Consider the following 20,741-nt stretch of genomic DNA (forward strand, 5'->3'; position numbering starts at 1 on the left):
ACTAATAATATATGTTCTCACTTGATAACTTTGGGATGTTCACGTCAAACGAAATGCTAACAAAGTATCAGATGGGCCACACAAATGCGGTGGTGCGAATTGAAAAGAAATGTTGACTTTGTAACAGAGAAGGTTAAGTACACATCTAGCTTAGATGTTTACGCTTCAAAAAGCCCAAAACTCATTTGCACTTTAGTTAAAAATCTTTTAAAGAAAACACATAGAGTTTGACGGAACATCATGTATCAATGTGTTTGGAGCACTAGGTCGGCGGTCTAAAATGCGCAACGTATATTCGACAGCTATGAAGTTGAAGCCACGCACTCAAGCTAGTAGCACAAGATGTATCATATTCAGTGAATTGGCTTCATCAACAGCAAAATGCACCACCGTTGTCTACCTTGAGTTTCTCAAGACCGTGCATAAAAATCTGTTGATCTTCATTGACAGAGCCTCGTAGAATGTCTTCAAAGTGTTTTGCAGTCTGTTTCCTTTCAGCCCTGCGGTAGTACATTGGTGACCGACGAACAAGCATCTCCAATGAAGTACTGACCTGAGAAGCAGACGGCTGAAGGCGACACCAACCTGATTCTTCGGAATGCAATCCCTTAAAGACTCCTTCACCCTCGACAAAGATTTTCCAGATATACACGAAGCAATCGGATTTGAAGTACCGGCGCGCAACAAAACGTTTCCGCATCGAGACAATGGCGCCTGTGTCCATCATAGTTGAAATGCGAAACTTGAATGCTATGGTATTCTCCGGTTCCTCCATATCTCCGTACGATACTCGATCGAGTTGTCGGTGTGCCAGACCTGCTAGATTCCAGAACATTTGGCACGTCGACAGGAAGGCAAAGGGAAGGACCCTCTTATTCACGTGTAGTAATTCGTTCATACAACCGTCTGCCGGATTCATTTTCACGAGATTCGTTATATCCTGGGCCATCGAGTTGATGTCCAAGGAACGGTACACAGCATCGATTTGAGTATAGTTTAAGTCCAACTCTTGAATGTAGGCGTCATATATGACACCATCCGGAGGTTCCATCGTTGGTATTTGGGATAGAATAGGACTTTCATGGTCGGTCTTCGTGATCCTCTTGTAAATAACTTTCTGGAGGTCCTTGACGAGTTTTGTGTGGGTGGTGATGGCGGCTTGAAGGCGCTTCTGCTCATCCTGAGCCTGACATAGCGACTCCCACTCCCACACAGCAAGTGTTTTCCACTTGCCAGCGTAGCATTTGTCTCCATACATCAGTTGTTCTGCCTTCTCTTGCATGACCTTGCGATCCCGTGCAGCTTGTTTCAACTTATCCAGCGCCAATGTCAACCCCACGACTTGGGCCTGTAACGTGTCTCGCTCGTCTTTTAGCTTCTGGCGGTAAATTCGACGTCGCTTGGTCTCCTTCTCGCGCAAAATGGTTTTGACTGCTGCGTCATTCTCGTTGCCATTACTGCAACAGCTCCCTGATGCACTGTCAAACCGAGGATCACTAGCAATCAGCACGTCGAAGGAGTACCCGCTGTCTAAGGCGACTTGATTTGATTCAATTGAGCGCTCGATCCCAGAGAGCACCAGCGTATCAGAATCCAAGAATGTAACTAGTTCGTTTACAAAGGCATCGTCAACCGTTATCGAGTCTGTCATGATAACAGCAAATTTGGTAATGCAGCTAATGTTGCTTGTGGGCCCTCAATGGTTCGAGTTTACGCGTTCGGCTGATTACGTGGTACCGCCAGCTGTAAGCTTAACCGACACACTGAAGCGTGACTCATCATTTGGGGATAGGACTACTAAACGTGTGTTGTGCCTACCTTTCATTTGGAGACCCCAAGGTCGCGTCTGCTCACCAGCATATCGATATTCTAGAGTTACGTACTGTATGTGTATGTGCATTTTGTTCGTTTCGACCTATTCATAGTTAAACAGAAAAAGACGTTTACTCAAGCTCGATGTTTTCCATCCCTGCGTCAACATTTTGGAGGAACCTGTTTTATACTCGCGTGGCGTATAGCGTAGTGTTCATCTATTAGAGCCTAAAATCAACTACTGAGTAGCCTATATATTTGAAAGTAACTTCTGCATCACCTGTTGGAGATGTAACTCAATAAGCAGATGACTTTTGAACTCAGCAAAGTCCTAATCTACACGACGAAATCCATGTACACCAGATAAAAAAAAATGAGCTACTTTATTGGACTTCACTGAGTAACCGGGAGAGTACAGGCTGCGGCGGAGGGTGTAATGCATACGCAACTTTCACATTGCAGCAGCCAGTTGTTGAGTAAAGTGGCGTTGCATCGTATTCTCGCGGCCACATGCTCAAATCAGATTGCGCACCGGCCGTTCTGGATTGCGCTTGTGATACTGCTGGTTAGGCAGTATTACCACATTAGCTCTATTAATAAGTAGTGTTTCCCAGCTACACGAACGCCTGACGATTAGCTTCTGTTGAAGTAAGGGATTTGCAGAGGTGTTAGGGCAGCTGAGGAGAGGAGAATATATGTAGGTAGAGAATCTTGGAAGGAAGCTTGTATGTTGGACTTGTGAAGGACTTGATAAAAAGAGAAGGGAGTGCCAATTATCCGAGGCCTCACATTATTATATCTAAGTTTTGTATGTTAATACATCGTATAGTATAATATACGTAAGTCTCTCATATAGCATTGTTGTCATTTTAATATCATATCACGTCGGAGACACGCAGATGAATAGACCTCCAGGCTTTTACGAAGCAAAGTGGTAAGCTGGAGTCCTGCTTACCACTTTGCTTTGGAAAAGCTTAATTCTTAGCGGATTTGGCGGAATTCATAGTGTCTGCAATGCGGAAAGCGGAATCCTGAGCGCGGTGTTGGCACAAACAAGTTTAGGCGACGGGGGGTCATATAAGTCCGAAAATCGAGTAAATGGTAGTGGAGGGGTGTCTTAAATACTTAGCATGCGACTAATTCATCTTCGAGGAGTTTTCGAGCTGTTAGTGGACAAACAATCTGTTTTAGCACATCAATTTGCGAGCTCCCGTCTTGAAGATGTAGCGATTTGTTTTCATGAGCGTGCGCATCTAGTAATTCTGTATTTTGCGTTAGGTGAGCTCTGAGAGCTAAGAGATGGGGTGCTGTGTGTTTAAAAGCGTTGAATTCGAACAGGTTGTCGGCTTTTGCCAATCTACTTAGAATTCATCTTCTTGGCACTCACACTTAACTTGCTTCTGTCGTCACGATAAGCAGTATAACGCGACTTGTTTTCAGACTCTTCATGGCATCAAAATAGAAGAATCTACACCGTGCTAGTTACTTCACCTAGGCTCATCCTCGAGGTATCTCCAGTGACAACGTTTATCCGTCATGAACGCCATCTTGTCCTCGTACGCCATCTCTCCTGCGTCTTGGACGCCTTGTACTTTGCTGGACAGCTCCATTTATTGGTGCTCATACATTTTGTTGCTTTTCTTTAATTGCCTTTAGTCTTCAATGGATTTCGTATTCCTCCATGAACAAACACGAATATCTTCGCTGTGCAGAATATTAGCGTGATATCGATTTTTCTGTGGTGTGCACCCTTAGCGCAATACGTGAATAGTGACCTGTTGCCTGACATGCTCTGGATGCTGCGTGCTGTGGCTATTAGGCAGTGGCTAATCCGACTCTTTGAGTAACCAAGTTTGCCGGATTAAACATGAGTAACGTGTTAAAAGCACATTCCTAACATGGATGAATAATGTCATTGAAACATGAAATTATTCGCTTGGGTAATGATGCACTGCGCAGTCCAGTCACAGCGCATAAATTTGTATACCGGTATGTAGGCACACACGCGCGCTCGAAAAAAGGCCGAGGGATAGTACATGTACTGGTGAATGCGTCTGAGCTGAAAATCGGATTGTGACCTATATTGGCAACCAAGAGACGTCTCCTTTCGCTTACATGTACATCCATAATTTGTGCAAAGCATTCCCCAGATGGTGGCTTTCCGTGGGTTGAGAGGGGTTTGAGTCGCAATACATGCAGGCGTTTGTATGTCTGGTAGGCTAGAAAACCCGCGACTACGGTGGTGTGCTCTTCGGGGTACGTCCAGTCGAGTATCTTTAAGCTCTTAGCGTAAACTTTGAAATGCGGACTGGAGAGAGCGTTATCCGATATCTTAGCAAGACGCAGCGTGTCATCTTTGACGTAAAAGGTTAGAATGGCGTAGTGGGTTTCTATTGTAAGATTTCCTTATACAAAAATTTGCTAGGTGTCAACAATTAGTCAGAATGATAGTACATATACAATCACTCTTACTCAGTTTTGATTCGTCACGCGCGAATCACTTCAAATCATCAAGGCGATGATTCGCGCGTGACGAATCAAGATCGATTGCGTGAATTCTGAATGTTCGACGACCAAATACACTGATCGTACTACAGCATATTTTGTTGCAAGAACGATTTCATCACGTAACTTCAACAAAGGAACAGCACAAGTAGCTCAAATCCTTGTACACAAGGACGAGCACGGAATCCTGCTGTGGATTCCACTAACCTTGGCCGCATAAAGATCATTGCGGAGCAAGCTTGTGGGATTGGTGATTCGGTACAAAGGCAAGCACTTGACGCTTACGCTCTAAACCGAAGTCTTCACGAACTATGGAAGCTCTTGTTCACGAACCAGTAAAAACGATGTGATTGTAAACAGCGATGGCGTGAGGCTAGTTTTCACATGTTCTGAGCCAGGTCATCTATCCACTCACGCGAACACAGTTTACAATACCTTCCGTATCATATGACGTAGCGTTTTCAAAGCTCACGCGCTGGTGACGTCTTAGTCATAACGCAAAAAGCGCCGGAACCAGAATCAATCACAACCAGACTCAAGCACCGACCGAGATGAACTGCCAACTTGAGGCGTTGGATGCTCTCTTAATGGAGGGCGAAAGACTACTGGGCTCGCAGACCGTCGATAACCCTGCAAGAACCACCCGCAACGTCATCGTTGGTATGCACAATACTCGAGGGATAGCAAACTGCCGAAACTATCGCCTTAATAAGAAAGCCCAGCGTGACGAACTGCGACGGCAAGAGGTAGAGCTACGCCTAAAATTGTCGCGCCTCCGCCAGTTGAAAAGAGCGAAGAAGGCGAAAGAAGACGCTACCCGATCGTCGTGTTACCTTCTTTGGAGAGACCTTGCTACTCGGCTGCGAGTGGAACGCAATGACACTGAAGTTCAGCAGCAGCAGCTACGCTTTGTCGTGAACAACCAAGCCATGTATATTAACGCAATGCGTGAGATCCTGGCAGAACGAGTTAACAGCTCGATGGTCTTCTTCGACACGGAACTAGCAGTTCCTTTCAACTGGTACATCCAAGAGCTTGAGGCAAGACTCTTGCAAATGGATGAAGTCTTTCATACCAATAAACTTGTCCACAAACGAGAGTCTGGCGTTGCTGCGGAAGCTTTCTACCCACGATCCAGACTCGTTTTGCCATCGAGCGTATCTGAAACGAGTTACATCTTTTGGCAGATCGGCCAGCAGCTTTTCAGCGATAGACAAGACTATGTGCACTACCAAGACGCCAACTATCCGGATAACACGATTATAGCGAGCTTCGTCGACACGGATAAGCAGGAAACCGGAGAGACAGGGTCGAGACTGCAACGCTTTATAAGCCGCCGATTCGTCCAAGACACTCAACTATCGTTCTGCTGGAAGCTCATTGCCGACGGAGATGGGTTTTACCGGGGTGCGAAAACGGATGAAACAGGTTGGTGCCGATTCTTTCCGTCTGAAGATGCAAATGAGCCTGGGACTGTAGTTGAAATTTGCGTTCGTCGCGTTTCGGTTCCTTTCAGCGGACCAGCACCAGAGTCGTCGGTTGTGAACGCGTTCCATAAGGTGTTGCATGAAGACAGCAAAGGAGTCTTGATGCACATCGTGACCACCATGGAGAACACACTACTTGATAAAGCATTGACCAACATCAGTCGATTACCCGCATGACGGGTTCTTTCGCAGTGGCTCATCATGATCATAGCAAGCGGTGATTGCTTTTAAATGGACGAGTTAATAGTACGTACGTCAGATCTTGTGTACAAATGTTGCAGCCGGGACCAACAGGAAGCTAGATTGTTGAGTTGATTTTGCTGTCTCGGTATAATTCGTGTCTTGATGCCATCGGAGCTAATGTGCCTTGACTCAGAATATGATTCGCTGCCTGAATCCAAGCTGAAAAAAAAAATCAGCAAGATGCTGAGATTGTTCAATTGTGCCATATAGTGTGATTTTTGTACTCGTCAGCATTCTTCATCGTGATTGCAGACTACTTTTATCTACCTGGGATCGAAGTGAGCCCACAAAATCAGCTGGAATTCATGACTGCTGAGCAGGCCTACCCCGCCGGTTGCTTCAATCTGAACGTGACTAAGCACTGCTGCTACCACCGGTGAACTGCTAGATCATCTATACAGTATAGCTTCACTTCGCAATTCGCCAGTAAATTTCCGAGGGCGCTTGATCAAGAATCCTCTCTACTGCGTTGTGTTGCTGTATTCAGTTTTCCTCTTTTTCAACGTCGACGCTACCCCAGCGGTTGCGAACTCCAAGTTGGTGAGACAAAACACTCCAAACTTCACCCGCGTATTCGCAAAGAACCACATCGGTTGATACTTGAGAGACGAGAACAACGAGGAAAGAGGCATCAGTAGCACTCTCGGTCTTGATAAGATTAAAGCGCTGGTTAAATCTCTGACGAAGAAGATCAAATCTCTGTTTGTGAAACCAAAACCCGGCCAACAAAACTTCCCCGACGAAACATTCCCACATACATTCAGTGCAGCGCAGAGCCTCGGCGGGAGAGTTAGCACGTTACAGGCTCGGCAGATCCAGAGATGGCAGGACAAAGGAATGACTCCAGGCGAGGTTTATAAGCAGCTTCAGCTTGACAGGTTTAATGAGCCTCATTTCGACAAGATTGAAAACACGGTTTTTGGCTACCTCGGATTTAACACTTGGGTGAAGTACGTGGACGACTTTAATGAAAAGAACCCTACGAAGAAGGAATCGATGATCCCGTCCTTATTGACCCTTTACAGTGACGAAGGTCTGTCAAGAGTCCTCGAGATGGCGAAGAAGGCCTCCACCACCGAGGCGCTAGCCAGGAAACTTAGGATGGAGCAAATTCAGAGGTGGATCAACGACGGTAAAACCCCGGGTTATGTCTTTAAGATGTTCATGGTCGACTCCAAAGTGGATGAACTACTGACGAACCCGCAGTTTATCGCTTGGACCAAATACGTGGATGAATTTAATGCCAAGAACCCAGCAAACAAAGCGTCCATGATCCCTCCAATTGTAACTCACTACGGCGATGATGCTGTTTTTGGTATGCTTGAAGCTGCGAAGAAGGTCCAATCAACAGAGAAACTCGCCTCCAAATTGCAAGCTGAACAGATTCAGAAGTTGCTGAGCAGCAATCACTCTCCCACGTATGTCTTCAAGGCGCTTAATCTTGATAAGACAGGAGATGAATTTTTCAGCACTCCGCTGTTCACAACTTGGTTCAACTACCTCAAGACCTTCAACGACAAGAACCCCGACAAGAAAGAGAGCTTGCTGACTTCAATCCACAGATATTACCAAGATCACGATGTGGCCAGAATAGTCGAGAAAGCAATGACGAACCCGAGTACTGTAAAATTGGCGAACCAGTTGCAGGACGAACGGTACAGTCGTTGGTTGCTCAACGAAAGCTCTCCCAAAAGCGCTTTCTACGTGTTCATATTGACCAGGGTTGCTCAAAATATTACTGTTACCTATTTCTCCGGCGACAATAAATAGCGGCGAGGGACTGCTAGGAACTGCAAATAAGTATGGTGAACGACAACACCAGAAAATAAATAACTAGTAGGAACAACGAGTGACCATGTTGGTTGTGTTTTCCTAGATAACTGCGTCAACCATTGTGACGTCCCAGTACTTGCTGTTCAACTTCAAGAACAGCAACATCTCTAGCATGAGAGGCGACAACCGGTTTCGCTCGTACCTCAGCACCATACGCGCCATGCTGAACAGCCGCTCAGCTGCATTCGACGTCGGCGGAATCGCGTTTAGCTGACTGTAGGCGCTCTTGTCTTCTTGCACCTTCCTGCGCTTCAAAATCCTGTCCGCAAACCCCACCTTGGCCGTCTTCTCGGTCACATCGGCGGCTTCGGCCGTCTTACGTTCAAACGGCTTTAGCGCAGCCTTTTCAGCACGCGAGAGCAGCTTCGCTCGACCTCCCAGGACTTTAATCACGGCGCTTTCAAACTCGGGAGCAGCGACGATATCCGCTTCCGGGGCTGAAAAAAGTTTTTTTTTTTAGCAAGATAAGCAAAACACCAAACATTAGATATAAACACTTACCGAGCTAATGGCGGAAGCTTGGCTTTACTTCCAGCAGGCCATCGAGCAAGTCGCGTGCATCCAAGAGGTTGAGATCCTCGGATTGCAACTTCATCGACACCGATTCTACGTCTGCTAACTCAAGCAAGAGCGCCTTCAATCGCCGGTTCGCAGCCGGCGACGGCATCAAGTCGGCAAGATCCTCGTCATCCGCGCTGATAAACTCGCGCAAAGCGAAGTAGCGCGCGAGCATGGCGTAGGTCGAACCCCATCTCGTCTCCTGACGCAGTTTCGGCTTGAGAGACGTCTTCAACCTTCATACAAAACTTAGTATAAAAGAAAAATAAAATAAAAAACAAATCGTACCGCAGCTTGGCAGCTTGAGTCAGAGTACGAAGACGCTTCATCAGAGACTGGACTTGCTCCAGATCGGCTTCGTGCGGCTCGAGCAGTGTCCGAACGGCGAGGTTGAGCCGGTGGCTGGCACAGCCGACCAGCGGGATTCCCATGAGCCGAGCGAGGCGCTTGTTGACTGCACAGTTGTCTCCAACCAAAAATATGCAGTTAGACAGGTCCTTGCCAAAATAGGGTAGAAAAGCAGCAAGCGCAGCCATGTGCGTCTCGGCGTCAAACCTGCCGGCTGCATCGACCACAATCGGAGCCAGGGAGAGCAGAGGGTACTGCGGACCGGAGGGCGTCTCGTAGCACGCAAAGACACCGAGGTAATGCTCCGTGCCGTGCGTCCACCCGTCCAGCAGCAGCCCGAACTTGTCGGGCATCTCGTTGCCGATCTTGATCTCCACCGCCTTGGTGACACCTTCCATGTTGGCCCGCAGTGTATTGCGACACACCGGGGGTAACTTGGTGTACCTAACACAAAGTAGCCAAGTGGTAACATTCAACAGAAAAACACAGTTTTAACCAATACGAACCTTCTAGTGGACTCCATTTCAACAAATGAAAGAGGGAGGTTTGCACTGATAACCCACTCGAGCCAGGCATACCGGTTCGATGCCTTCTGGCGAACCCACGGGAGCAATGATCCCGTGGCGGCGATGCTGGCGTCTTCCATCTCCAGCTCAAACCGGGGGTGTGCCGCCTTCACGTGAGACACCAAGTTCGTGTAACCCGTCCTGGGGACGTGCTTGCGGGTCTTGCCGCAGGCCTTACACACCTGAAGACCAGTCGGGTCCCCATCCTCCGTCAGGTAAGGCTTGAAGTAAAACTCAGCGATCTGCTTCGGGGTGAAGCTGCTCTGAGAGCGCTGGGAAGGCATCAGCGAGGCTTCAGACATGGCGTAGTGGCGAGTAGGTGGTTGGTGGCGTGCTGTAAATTGCAAAGTGAGCTGGTAAACGCAGTGGCTAGCGTGTGGGCTCTTCAGGACCAACCAAACACCTTAATGGTTGCTGTGCAGCCTGACAAATAAATTTCGCGTACGAACTCCTAAAATAAGTAAATAAATAATCAAACTGGATTGAACCCGTAAATAAACTATTTTCGTGATTCGTGAAAAAGCATTTTCAATAAATGTATTTTTGCTCAACCCTGATATTGACTAAGCCGGGAGCAGATGACGTGATTCGCTTTCGAGAACGTCCTGACCGGTCCAAGTATCTGCTGCCACTTGAGAAGGTGTCGGACGATCTTCTCTCGAGTCCGGATTTCAAGCGTTGGGCCCAGTACCTAGACGATTTCAACGCAAAGTACCCCGACAAACAAACGAGCATGAGCGCGGTTTTCCGAGCCTACTACACCGACGACGCTCTAGAAAATATGCTCGCTGCGGCACGAAAACTCCCAGTACGCGGGATATAGCCTCAACCTTGGAGAAGGCGTTGTTCAACGTGTGAGTTCGTGTGAAGAAACTCCGGAGGGCGTCTGGAGGTTGCTGCATTTGGCAGAATTCGATCTACTCGTACACAGGACCTCACCTAGGTATTTGGTGGGTCTTTTGCCACCGCACCGTTATCGTGAATCGCAACGTTTCCATTGCTCTTCAGCCGGGTTAATATCCAGAGTTTTTTCGTGCTAGCTACACCGTTAGTCTGAGATTAAAATCCGTCGCATCAGCCCATTCCCCGCTGAAAAGAACGGCTAACGAGCACGCAGAAGGATATCCTTTGGTATTGCTATCATCTAGCATTTGTGTAAAAATGCAATGCATGATGCAGACTGTCATACATTTTGGTTGATGAAAGCAGCATCAGCACAATGACTTTAGGCACTTTCATAACGGGGATGACCGCTGGTGTAGAATTGGTCACCTCCAAGTAGCATCTTCTCCAACAATTGCATCATCTCGTTCACTTCTTCCTCTCCTGACTTCGCAACCACTTTGGCAAATCGATCTGTATCGGCCTTGCTTGCCGACTCACCGACATCTATTGGAATAAAGCGTGTATAGCTCTCGAACACTGTCGATGGGAAATCGCCAATCTCTTGTGGGCGCAAAACAAGCCACCCCGTTTCGTCTGTGTGGTGTCCGGATAAATCGCCTTGTCCCTCCGTCACAGCGCGCCACACAAATACCACACGATCAGCTTCTTTAACTTTTCGCATAGCCGAGTAGATTTTCAGCTTAGCGACTTCATCTCTCTCAAGTTGGCAGTCAGCGATATACTTCACAGTGACTGTATCCTTCGGTTCTTGGGCATGTGAATTGTGCCGTAGTACGTCTGGATCTGTCATCATCAGCAACGACATCGCACGACTGGTGTCTTCGAATGCAAATGGAATCTCCGTAGCGTCGGTGCTGTCGAAATACTCTACTCCATCCTTAACTTTCCGTGTCAGATTGTACTCAAATTTCGTCGACACTTCGGCGTTGACTTCTCGCATAACCTGGTCTGTCTGAGCGTAAATCGCATCCAATTCACTCACAAAAGTCTTAAACAACACAGAGCCATCGGCATGGCCTCCGTCAGCCTCCCCATACAGCATATTCTTCTCCTCCAGCACATAAGGTCGTTGTAGCAGTGCCTTCATCTGATGGATCATCCTCGCTCGGCCGACCACTGCAGCTCTCAGTTGTCTCTGAGTCTGCTCAGCCTCCAGACGCTTTTCCTTCTGCCTCGTAGCGATGGATCTCCACACACTCAGCGACATTCTGTCCACATACCTCATCTTCTCAGCCTCTTGAGCGCTTTGTAGCCTGCTTAACTCACCCGAGAGCTCTATTTCCTGACTTTCTAGCGTCTTCTTCTCGTCTTTGAGCTTCTGTCGGTACTTCAGTCGGCGCTTGGCAGCCTGAACATTTCGATACGCACGTCTATCTTCAGCCGGCATTGCGTCCGTCTTGGGTGTATATTTGTGGTCACTAGTGATGGTAACTTCGTCGGAACTTGATAGAGTATTGGAAGCTATTTGTTCCTGTGCCGTGGTCTCGAGGGACGAGAGCAGCGTCTCCGTCTCCGCTATGAGCTGGTGCGTGTCCAGGACCAGCACATCGTCACTGAAGGACGGCGGCGCCTTCCGTTGTCGGTCTATTGATGAAGCTGACGCGCTGCAGTCCGCCAAGAAACCTGTCACGTCGGCCAACAGCGCGGCGTCGACTTGCTCCTCTTGCAGCATGTGGAAACTTGATGAGGCAGAGTGATGGTCTCTACTTTCCGCTGCTGCAAAATTCGGTCTGACAGACACTTCTCCGTTATTTTCGGTGTGAATTTAACCCACCTGTTTTGTGTCACCATGAAGTAGTCCGTTGTGTGTTACTTCACAAGAGTTACAAGGGTTACTTTTTCAAGTGGTCTTTGAAGTAGGTAGGTCAGATTGCAGCATGAGGAGGGAAGAATCCGAGGCTGTGGCTGCGTTCCTGGCGGACGTCTCGAGTTTCCTGGACGACGAGGCGGGTCACCAAGTGTCCACTTCAGCCGTTACTTCAGCTAGCCATTTGTCAAATTCTGCTTCAAATGAAGCGTTCGCCAATCACGTCACTTACGTCATAACCCACACTGTTCGACCGCAAGAAAGCGACAACCCAGGAGACGATGCGGAGCGTAAACGCGCTCTGCGTAACTTACAGACTGGGAAACGTCGAGACGCATACCGTAAGCGACTGAAGAAGGAGTGGCAGACTTTGCGATGTGAGGAGATGAAGCTGACTGAGAGGCTCAAACAAATGCAATACAGACGCAAGAGAGACCAGGGTGGGATGGCTCATTCCAGGTGGAGAGCAATGGCCTTGCGTCAACTGGAAGGCCGGAGAATTGCAGAAGCGCAACAGGAGAGGTTGAACACAGCAGTGAAGCGACGACGGGAGCTGATCCAAGACGTGGAGGACATGATACGGAAACGGTTAAAAGAGACGGAGCAGGCAAATGGAGAAAACTCCTGCCAATACAAGAAAACTGGGCGAGAATTTGTTGACGAACGGCTTCTTGAAGCTTATTTAGACGAACTGGACGCGATTTACGCCAGGACGGATGCTGTGTTTCAGTGTTGCGAGACCGCGCCAAAGATCGGACCGTACTTGAACTCTCAACCCCTGAAGAAGAGAGAGGGAGACACCGAGTACTTTGAAAATGTAGGTGTATTGCACGTGCCATTCGACTTCAAACGAACGTGGTTAGCCGTGTGGGAGATTACACATCAGTCGTACCGACAACTCGACAGAGAAGAGTTTAATGGGGTGGATGATGAGAACACGATTGCCACGAGATTTCGGGTCAAGTGTAGACTTCAAACTGGAGGATTTGTCTCGATTTGGATACATTTTGTGGCTCGACGATATATTGAAGAAGACCGTGCAGTGATCATCTGGAGAGAACTATGGGAAGGCGAGGGGGAGTTCCTTGGAATGCAATCAGACGAAACGGGGTGGTGTGTTATCCAGTCAAGAGAATGCAGAGAAGATAATTTTGATAAAGCTGGCAAGTTCGCTACCATCAAGACTTGTGTGCGGCTTGTCCCGATGCATTTCAGTCCAAATGTATCGTGCCACCCCGATTTTGCAAAGTTCACGGAAGTTCTGGTCACGTCAGGAAAAGAAGATAATCTCCAAGTCGAGCAGATGATGGAGCGTCTGCAGTTGAGTGATGCTGTGGATGTAGTGGCCTTGGGAAGCCCGACTGACAGCATATAGTTGTTTTTATTATTCACACTGACGCGTTGAGGCCAGTAGAAAATGTTAACATTTGGATTTGCACCAAATTTGAAGTTGTATTACTCTACCAGGCGTTGTTCAAATACTTCGAAGCAATAGAAAAGCGATCTAGATTTTGGCTGCTGATCAGAAAGGAGGTAACAGCGCAGCAACAAATATTCTATTGCTTCAGAAGTAGAAAACCTATTTAATTTCAAAATTCACTTTTTCCACGTGAACGGATTAACGCCGTTGTTTTTCTTTCATGAGCGTAAGTCTTCAAGAAGTAAAGAGTCCATCATTCGTGCAATCTCGGCACCGTCTTCCTCGACTGAAGACACGACAAACTTAGTAAACTGGTATCCACCCACGTCATTGCTTGGTGTATTCGAGACATCCATTGGGATAAACCGAACAAAAGTCTGCATGACGACCCGCAACAGCGGTTCGTCCGAGTCATTCGGACGCACAATACACCATCCAGTTTCATCCGAATGAATCCCACTAAACTCTCCTTCGCCCTCAGACAGCGCTCGCCACACAACAACCATTCGCTCTTTCTCTAAAACCCTGCGCATTACACAGTGCACAATCATTTGCACTGATTCTCCAGACTCTCTCGCTACTTGCACGTGCGACTTGACTGCCAACGTATTTTCTGGGTCAGTCACGTTGTAGTGATACCAGTCTCTCTGTCGATACAAGCGAGTCATGGACTGCCACATCGTGTCACACGTCTGCTCGAAGCTGAAGGGGATCAGTAATACGTCCAAGTTGTCAATATATTCCACGTCTCCCTCTCGTTTTCGGTGTGGTCCCAATCTGTACGACATTGTCGGCTTCTCCTCAGCTCCGCAAGCTTGAAAAACCTCATCAGTTCGCGGATACATGACCTCCAAATCATCTAAAAATTCATCAAAGAGTACTGTATCGTCCGCATTGAGTTTGAGGAGACTCCGCTTGTCCATCTCAATGTTTGCTGTATGCTTTGACCCTTTCATGTCGTCTCGTATCATCCGAGCGATCTCCTCGATCGCTTTAGCTCGATTCTCTACGGCATTTTGCAGTCGCCGTTGCTGCTCTTCAGCTACCAATCGGCCCTCCTTCTGTCTAATGGCGATTGCTCTCCACGTGGACGTTGCTAACGTTTTATCCCCAAGCGCTTTCGCTCGCTTTCGAGCCCGCTGAAGCTCTTCCAACTCCTCCGATAGAAGTTTCTCTTCATCCTCTAACGTTTCTCGCTCGCTTCGGAGCTTCTTCCGGTACTTGAGTCGCCTCTTGGCCGCTTGTGCGTTTTTCATCTTCCTCACTCGCTCAACCGTTGAAAGCTCTGCATGAGCAGGTTCGGTAGGATATTCGTTTGAAGAAAGTAGCAGGGCCTCAGTCTCCACTAAGAGCTGGTCACTGTCCAATAAGAGATTGCTAGCGAGGTCTGGCTCATGAATCTCTATCGGCGCCTCATAGTCGTCCAGGAAACCCGTCAATTCGGCTAGGAAGGCGGCGTCGTCCTGGTTGATCATCGCTGTGGAAAAATTGCATTTATGTGTTTTACTAAAGTAACTTTAAACTGACTCCATCATAACTTCTGATTCCGAGTCTGAACCAGAATAAATTTCATTAAATTATTAAGTTGCTACAAGCACATCTCGAAATATGTCAATGTTGCACGAACACGTGTAGGATGAACCACCCATACCAAGTGTCAATGGAGTGCTGATATCAGAGGCTGACTCAATGGACGGTAGCAGAGGCGTGGACGACGAGTCTTTCTTGGCTGATCTGAATGGGTTCCTACACGACTGTGGCGTCCCAGATCTGGAAATTACAGCGCCAAACGCAACCGATTTGCTGCAGGACAGTGACCATCTCTTAGCGGAGACTGAGGCCTTATTAGCGTCCTATAACACATCTATAAAGACACACAAAACCCCAGAAGAGCTACGTCATGAGCTCAGGATTGCCCAAGCAGCTAAAAGACGTCACCGGTATCGAGTGAAGATCAAGAATGAGCGTCAGACGCTCCAGGAGCAGGAAAAGACACTGTCAGAAGAGCTAAAGGCTTTACAACGGGCCAGAAAGAAGACCAGAACTATTCAGGAGAACTGTATTGCAGTGCCATTATGGAAAGCTATCGCCTCGAGACAAATGGACGGTCGACTGATAGCTGAAGAGCAAGAGAGACGGCTAAAATGTGCTGTAGTGAGTCGAGCCAAGGTGATACAAGAAGTTAACAACATGATGCAACAGCAACTTAATGGTGTGAGTTCACCTAACGCACCTGGAATGACGAAGACGTCGAATGATGTGGAACTAGACGCGGACGATATAGCGTTGTTCGAGGAGTATTTGCAGGATATGGACGAAGTATACAAGCAAACAGACGAGGCTTTCGAAGCTTCCGGGGTCGAGGAGAACCCACTAGTATCTTACAAAGAGGAACCAAAGTGGAAACGAGACGGTGATTTAGAATATTTTGAGAATCTGGACGTGTCCTTGATCCCGTCCAGCTTTGAGAAGACGAGCAGCGCGATGTGGCAAGCTATGTTCCATGTTCACCGGCAAAAAGATCGACAGCACTACCGCGGCGTTATTGATCCTGAAAATACTATCGCTGTAAAGTGTCGGATTCCATCTCCAAAGGAAACAGGGGAGCGGGTGGATATGTTGATTCACTTGGTAATAAAACGATATATCGAAGCGGACCGGGTGGTCACCGTGTGGCGCGCATTAACGGAGGGGGACGCCGAATTTGCGGGTATGCATTCCGACGAGACTGGGTGGTGCATCGTACGACCAACTAGCACAGTCGACAGTGGAGCTACAGCGACTGTTATCCAAACTTTTACACGGTTCATACCGATGGCCATTGCTACAACTTTCAGTAACAAGGCTCATGCGGATCAATTTGCGAAGCTGGTTGTGACGTCAGGAGAAGAGGATGGCTCGGAAATCACGCGCATGATGGCGTCCCTCTTGATCGAGGATCCACTGGAAGGGCAGCTTGTTTAGTACACGCACCGAAACGATTGCGTTCGAACTTGAAAAACCGTGAACACGCTGAGATATTCAGTGCCTTTGGGCAGCTGAGTTAACAAAGCGTCCCGTAATCGATTTTAATCAAAAGATTAAAATTGTACCGCTCAATCCGACGCGGCGACAACTAATTGGTAAGGCACTGCCAAAAAGTGTGAAGCAACATGTTTACCTGTTTACCCCCACCTGTTTTCTGAACTGAACAAGGTATCCCATAATCAACTTTGAAACACTAAAACATTCTCACTCCATTTCATTATCGTTTTCTGGTCATGGAGACGATTTCGGATGAAGCTTTTCTCAAAGAAGTCGAGTGTTTCCTCGACTCGTGCGGTTCGCCTCTTGATTCTGTCATGGATACAACAACCGAATGTAGCACCAACGACTCATCACCGGATCTTCGGCTCGCACCTCCTCCCCAAAGCAACCATACCTCTACAAAGAGGACAGCAGGTATACTGTCGGTGCGCGATATTGATAGAGCAAAGGATCGTAAACGTCGGAAACAATATCGTGAACGTCGACGCTTAGAGCGGGAGATGTTGGAGCGCCAGGTGAAAGACTTATCCCACAAGTATTGGAGAATCCAACAAACAAGACAAGCCAATTACTCCTTGTCAGCCACTGCTTGGAGGACAATAGCGGAGCAGCAGCTGGAAGCACTGCAAATAGCTGAACTAGAACAACAGCGCTTGAAACTCGCAGTGGAGTCTCGTTCTCGGTTGATTCAGGAGATGCACCAGCGACTGGGCACTGAAGAAACCCTGTCGAAAGTGTTGAACTTCGATAGACATAGGCGCGTTCAAATTGGAACCTCAGACGTCGATATCCTCGAGACGTATCTCCGCGAAATCGATACAGTGTATGCACAGACTGATCACGCTTTTCAAACTCTTCGGAACGATTCGAAATCTCTTTCAAAGTGGGTATTCGACGCTGCAACAGGGTTCTCTACGTTTGCAGACAGACGTGACATCGCATTCGATTTCAAGCTCGCTAGTCAAGTTTTATGGCAACTGGCGCACACACTTGCTCGCAAAGAATACTACATGCTCTACGAACATCAAGATGGTGTCAGCAATACTATCGCGTTCAAGCTGCGCATCACTAGACGTTTGGACTGTGGTCGATCAGTGTCGATGGTTCAGAGCATGGTTGGTCGTCGCTACAGTGAGGAGGATCGTTTGGTGGTGGTCTGGAAATCATTCACCGAAGGGGAGGGACTGTTTTGCGGCATGCACTCAGACGAAACGGGCTGGTCTATTGCTCAGCCTTCCGGGATTCTGGATGGGGTCGGTACTTCATTAGCTATTTGTATGCGGCACAAGCCAATGCATTTCAGCAACACAGACAACGAGCTAGGCAAAGAGCAGTTCTCTCGGTTGTTGCATACGATGGGATCGGAGGATTTTGTCGAAATCACGAGTTCTCTGGAGAACCATCTCGCCAATCAAGTGGTGTGTTAGGGAATCATCCATCGCATCAAGGAAGGAGTTTCCGGGTGTATGATTAAGTCAATATTTTAGCATTTCCGTTTCCTCTAACCACCGTTTATCATTAAATCAATTTAAAGTATTTCCTCCATTCTTGGGAATATTTAACGTTGCACTGTCTTTCGAGTCATTGTTAGCTGTACATGTTGTATCATTCGATTGCGCTGCAGACAGTCGTTGTTCAGAATGATGCATGTGCACGTGTAGCACGTAATAATAACAAAAAGAAGCACAAATAACAAAAAAAAATGTTACTCTTCAACGAGACTGCTCCATTAAGGCGCTTGACTTAGACTTCTAATGAAGTTAAGTTACCGTCCTCATCAATGTCCAGACCGTCTGTTGCAAGTGCGTCATCCAGCAAAAGTCTCTCCATCATGAGTTCGATTTCACGATTGTCTTCGGCTCCTGTCTTCACAAGCAGCTCCACAAACTGATTCACCTTGCCCTCCTTATCTTCGCCGTCTTGAAAATGCATCGGAACCATTCGAGTGCACGCCTGCACTAGCGTCGTCGCAGGATCCGCAAAGAAATCCGGATCGCTTTCCGGAGAGTGAACAATGCACCACCCCGTCTCGTCCGAATTCATGCCGAGAAACTCGCTGTCCGCTTCACACAGTCCTCTCCACACTACAACCAAGCGGTTCTTCTCAATGTACCGTCGTGCAACTTGATGCGTGCGCAACTTCAGCACTTCACCGTTTTCTCGTTGCAGTGGAGAGCAAAACTGTATAGCTAACGAATTATCCGGATCGGGCAATCCATCGTACACAAGTCTCCCTTCCTGTCGATGCGGGACAGATAACAACTCCCATACTGCATCGCATGTCCTCTGAAAAATAAATGGCACTCGACCCACTCCGATAGTCTCGAAGTATTCAGTCTCGCCATTCATATTCCTAGTTGGCTCCCCACTTAGAATCCCACCAGGAGTTGGAGTGACCCCGACTTCCTTAAAAACCTCGTCTAACCGTTCGTATAGTGCATCCAGGTTCTGAAAGTAGGTGTTGTATAGAGTGGCATCTTTCGATCCAAGTCTCGCTTTCTTTTCCAGAATTTCTGGAATCTCCACGGTCGTGTTTTTTTCGATGTCTCGTACTCTCTTCCGCAATACGGATTCCAGATCTTGGATCATCACAGCTCGGCTATTTACAGCGGCCTGTAGTCGTTTCTGGAGCGCTTCCGCCTCCATCCTGCTCTCGTATTGTCGAATGGCAATAGCTCTCCATGCTCCCAGAGCTAGTGAGTCCGAGGGGGAGCTCATCGTCTCCTCTTGGGTCTTAAGTTGCTTCAATTTCTTTAGGTGCTTGCTAAGTTCCACATCTTGTTGCCTTAAAGTTGCCCATTCGGCCTTAAGTCGTGCGCGGTAGGCGTCTCTTCGCTGACCGGCCTTTAACCTGGCGATGTCGCTCTTGGTTTTACACTCGGCTTTAGTGGTGCTTTGATTCCGATTTAGAGATTGAAGCAGTACGTCCGTGTCCGCAAGGAGCTGATCGCTGTCTACTTCATCGAGACTGAGTGTGGTAGCAATGGCGTGGCCTTGAGGTGATAGGAAGTCTCCCACCGCGCGAAGAAGCTCGTCGTCTGCCATAGCGACACAATAGAGAGAAAATGAGGTTAGCACTTCAGAAATGGTTGTTCTTGCGCTGATTTCAGCACGTGAGTAACGTACGGTAAACATTTGCAATATTGACCAATCAGATAGGTAGGTATACCTGTATAATACCGGTATTTCTACTTTTTGTGAATGATTTACAGGGGTCTTCCACCAAAATCTGCGTTATCACACGAAAGATACTAAGTAAGTGCAAAAATATATCACACCATAACAGAAAAAAACATGAATGGCGATAGAAAGAGAGTACGCTATGATAATAGAAGTCCATTGAATGAAGAGACCTAAAGGTGTCTGAAACGACAAGACGCTGCATAGGGACAAACGTGCAAGCAATGTCGACACATTTTAGAATTTGAAACAAGTCTGCAGCTATATTTGCTATCACTTCCTTGGCGAAGGCTCGCACACCTGGCCTGTGGGCCCACAATTAGCTGCAACTGGTCAGAAATTTGCGCTAGATACAGTGCTAACAAAAGAGACGTTGGGCAGCACATATTATATTGGAGTACGACCCGTGCTCCAATAGAGGACACACTGAACGAGGCTGGCTACTAACTAGACCATCTCCAAGCTACTTGAGTATCTCCAGGAATATCAAAGTATTCCAGCATACCGTTGAATGAGCTCCATAATTAGCTGATTCACCTCCAATATTAGCTACTTCACGTCAGCGACACACAATGATGTCCTAATTCGTACAAGTCTGGATGTATTGCTCGAGTGAAGACATGCATACTTTCCTAGGATCACTTATCAACTGAGTGTCTTGGGAGAAGATCACTGGCTCCATTAACTACGACGGATACGCTCACTGTTAGTCAACTGCCACAACAATGGCTTCACTGTCAGCAAGGTCAATTCAACTGCTATTAGTCGTTTGCTGGTGTATTCAAGTAGCGGAAACCTGTATTCACGATTCTCTCGACCACAAGTTTGTCGTCGGCATACAAAATTACCACGACACTCACCCCTTTATAGAGACAGAGCGAAAACGGAGACTGCGCGATGACAGCGAACCTGACGAGATCACTATCGACACAGCTTCAGGTACCAGAAAACTAACATCGACAGCTTTCCAACCCATCCGTATGACGCCATACTACGATAATTCCAGTCTCAGCAACCTCCCGGATGCCACCCGTGCAGTCGTATTCGAA

The 20,741-nt window shown here is 47.6% G+C and overlaps 11 protein-coding genes across 11 annotated transcripts; 5 read left to right on the forward strand and 6 right to left on the reverse strand.

Annotated features, from left to right (window-relative positions):
• Window positions 1-188: 188 nt before the first annotated feature.
• Window positions 189-1,651, reverse strand: PPTG_03395 (hypothetical protein; the record flags this gene model as incomplete). The annotated part of the gene is made up of 2 exons (XM_008896071.1): window positions 189-500; window positions 554-1,651. The coding sequence occupies 2 exons, from the start codon at window positions 1,649-1,651 to the stop codon at window positions 495-497; spliced, it is 1,104 nt and encodes a 367-aa protein (XP_008894319.1). The 3' UTR covers window positions 189-494.
• A 1,648-nt stretch (window positions 1,652-3,299) lies between these two features.
• Window positions 3,300-3,422, reverse strand: PPTG_21282 (hypothetical protein; the record flags this gene model as incomplete). Its single annotated transcript, XM_008896535.1, has 1 exon — window positions 3,300-3,422. The coding sequence occupies one exon, from the start codon at window positions 3,420-3,422 to the stop codon at window positions 3,300-3,302; it is 123 nt and encodes a 40-aa protein (XP_008894783.1).
• A 1,397-nt stretch (window positions 3,423-4,819) lies between these two features.
• Window positions 4,820-6,307, forward strand: PPTG_03396 (hypothetical protein). The gene has a single exon (XM_008896072.1). The coding sequence runs from the start codon at window positions 4,869-4,871 to the stop codon at window positions 5,979-5,981; it is 1,113 nt and encodes a 370-aa protein (XP_008894320.1). The 5' UTR covers window positions 4,820-4,868; the 3' UTR covers window positions 5,982-6,307.
• Window positions 6,308-6,627: 320 nt separating this feature from the next.
• PPTG_03397 (hypothetical protein) lies at window positions 6,628-7,895 on the forward strand. Its single transcript, XM_008896073.1, has one exon. It carries the CDS (start codon window positions 6,885-6,887, stop codon window positions 7,815-7,817), a length of 933 nt encoding a protein of 310 aa, XP_008894321.1. The 5' UTR covers window positions 6,628-6,884; the 3' UTR covers window positions 7,818-7,895.
• A 16-nt stretch (window positions 7,896-7,911) lies between these two features.
• Window positions 7,912-9,654, reverse strand: PPTG_03398 (hypothetical protein; the record flags this gene model as incomplete). The annotated part of the gene is made up of 4 exons (XM_008896074.1): window positions 7,912-8,285; window positions 8,410-8,674; window positions 8,727-9,230; window positions 9,293-9,654. The coding sequence occupies 4 exons, from the start codon at window positions 9,652-9,654 to the stop codon at window positions 7,920-7,922; spliced, it is 1,497 nt and encodes a 498-aa protein (XP_008894322.1). The 3' UTR covers window positions 7,912-7,919.
• Window positions 9,655-9,855: 201 nt separating this feature from the next.
• PPTG_03399 (hypothetical protein) lies at window positions 9,856-12,044 on the reverse strand. Its single transcript, XM_008896075.1, has one exon. The coding sequence runs from the start codon at window positions 11,928-11,930 to the stop codon at window positions 10,578-10,580; it is 1,353 nt and encodes a 450-aa protein (XP_008894323.1). The 5' UTR covers window positions 11,931-12,044; the 3' UTR covers window positions 9,856-10,577.
• Window positions 11,926-13,710, forward strand: PPTG_03400 (hypothetical protein). Its single transcript, XM_008896076.1, has one exon. It carries the CDS (start codon window positions 12,136-12,138, stop codon window positions 13,438-13,440), a length of 1,305 nt encoding a protein of 434 aa, XP_008894324.1. The 5' UTR covers window positions 11,926-12,135; the 3' UTR covers window positions 13,441-13,710.
• On the reverse strand, window positions 13,434-14,994 carry PPTG_03401 (hypothetical protein). Its single transcript, XM_008896077.1, has one exon. The coding sequence runs from the start codon at window positions 14,958-14,960 to the stop codon at window positions 13,704-13,706; it is 1,257 nt and encodes a 418-aa protein (XP_008894325.1). The 5' UTR covers window positions 14,961-14,994; the 3' UTR covers window positions 13,434-13,703.
• Window positions 14,995-15,174: 180 nt separating this feature from the next.
• On the forward strand, window positions 15,175-16,449 carry PPTG_03402 (hypothetical protein; the record flags this gene model as incomplete). The annotated part of the gene is made up of 1 exon (XM_008896078.1): window positions 15,175-16,449. One exon carries the CDS (start codon window positions 15,175-15,177, stop codon window positions 16,447-16,449), a length of 1,275 nt encoding a protein of 424 aa, XP_008894326.1.
• Window positions 16,450-16,745: 296 nt separating this feature from the next.
• On the forward strand, window positions 16,746-17,939 carry PPTG_03403 (hypothetical protein; the record flags this gene model as incomplete). Its single annotated transcript, XM_008896079.1, has 1 exon — window positions 16,746-17,939. The coding sequence occupies one exon, from the start codon at window positions 16,746-16,748 to the stop codon at window positions 17,937-17,939; it is 1,194 nt and encodes a 397-aa protein (XP_008894327.1).
• Window positions 17,940-18,008: 69 nt separating this feature from the next.
• Window positions 18,009-19,620, reverse strand: PPTG_03404 (hypothetical protein). The gene has a single exon (XM_008896080.1). The coding sequence runs from the start codon at window positions 19,555-19,557 to the stop codon at window positions 18,256-18,258; it is 1,302 nt and encodes a 433-aa protein (XP_008894328.1). The 5' UTR covers window positions 19,558-19,620; the 3' UTR covers window positions 18,009-18,255.
• Between the last annotated feature and the right edge of the window lie 1,121 nt (window positions 19,621-20,741).

This window comes from Phytophthora parasitica, assembly GCF_000247585.1.
Source record: "Phytophthora parasitica INRA-310 unplaced genomic scaffold supercont2.4, whole genome shotgun sequence".
Classification (NCBI taxonomy): Eukaryota; Oomycota; class Peronosporomycetes; order Peronosporales; family Peronosporaceae; genus Phytophthora; species Phytophthora nicotianae.

Bases quoted from the DNA above. Each gene is read 5' to 3' on its own strand.
- PPTG_03399 (XM_008896075.1), bottom strand. From the start codon at position 11,930: ATGCTGCAAGAGGAGCAAGTCGACGCCGCGCTGTTGGCCGACGTGACA.
- PPTG_03404 (XM_008896080.1), bottom strand. From the start codon at position 19,557: ATGGCAGACGACGAGCTTCTTCGCGCGGTGGGAGACTTCCTATCACCT.
- PPTG_03397 (XM_008896073.1), top strand. From the start codon at position 6,885: ATGACTCCAGGCGAGGTTTATAAGCAGCTTCAGCTTGACAGGTTTAAT.
- PPTG_03396 (XM_008896072.1), top strand. From the start codon at position 4,869: ATGAACTGCCAACTTGAGGCGTTGGATGCTCTCTTAATGGAGGGCGAA.
- PPTG_03400 (XM_008896076.1), top strand. From the start codon at position 12,136: ATGAGGAGGGAAGAATCCGAGGCTGTGGCTGCGTTCCTGGCGGACGTC.
- PPTG_03401 (XM_008896077.1), bottom strand. From the start codon at position 14,960: ATGATCAACCAGGACGACGCCGCCTTCCTAGCCGAATTGACGGGTTTC.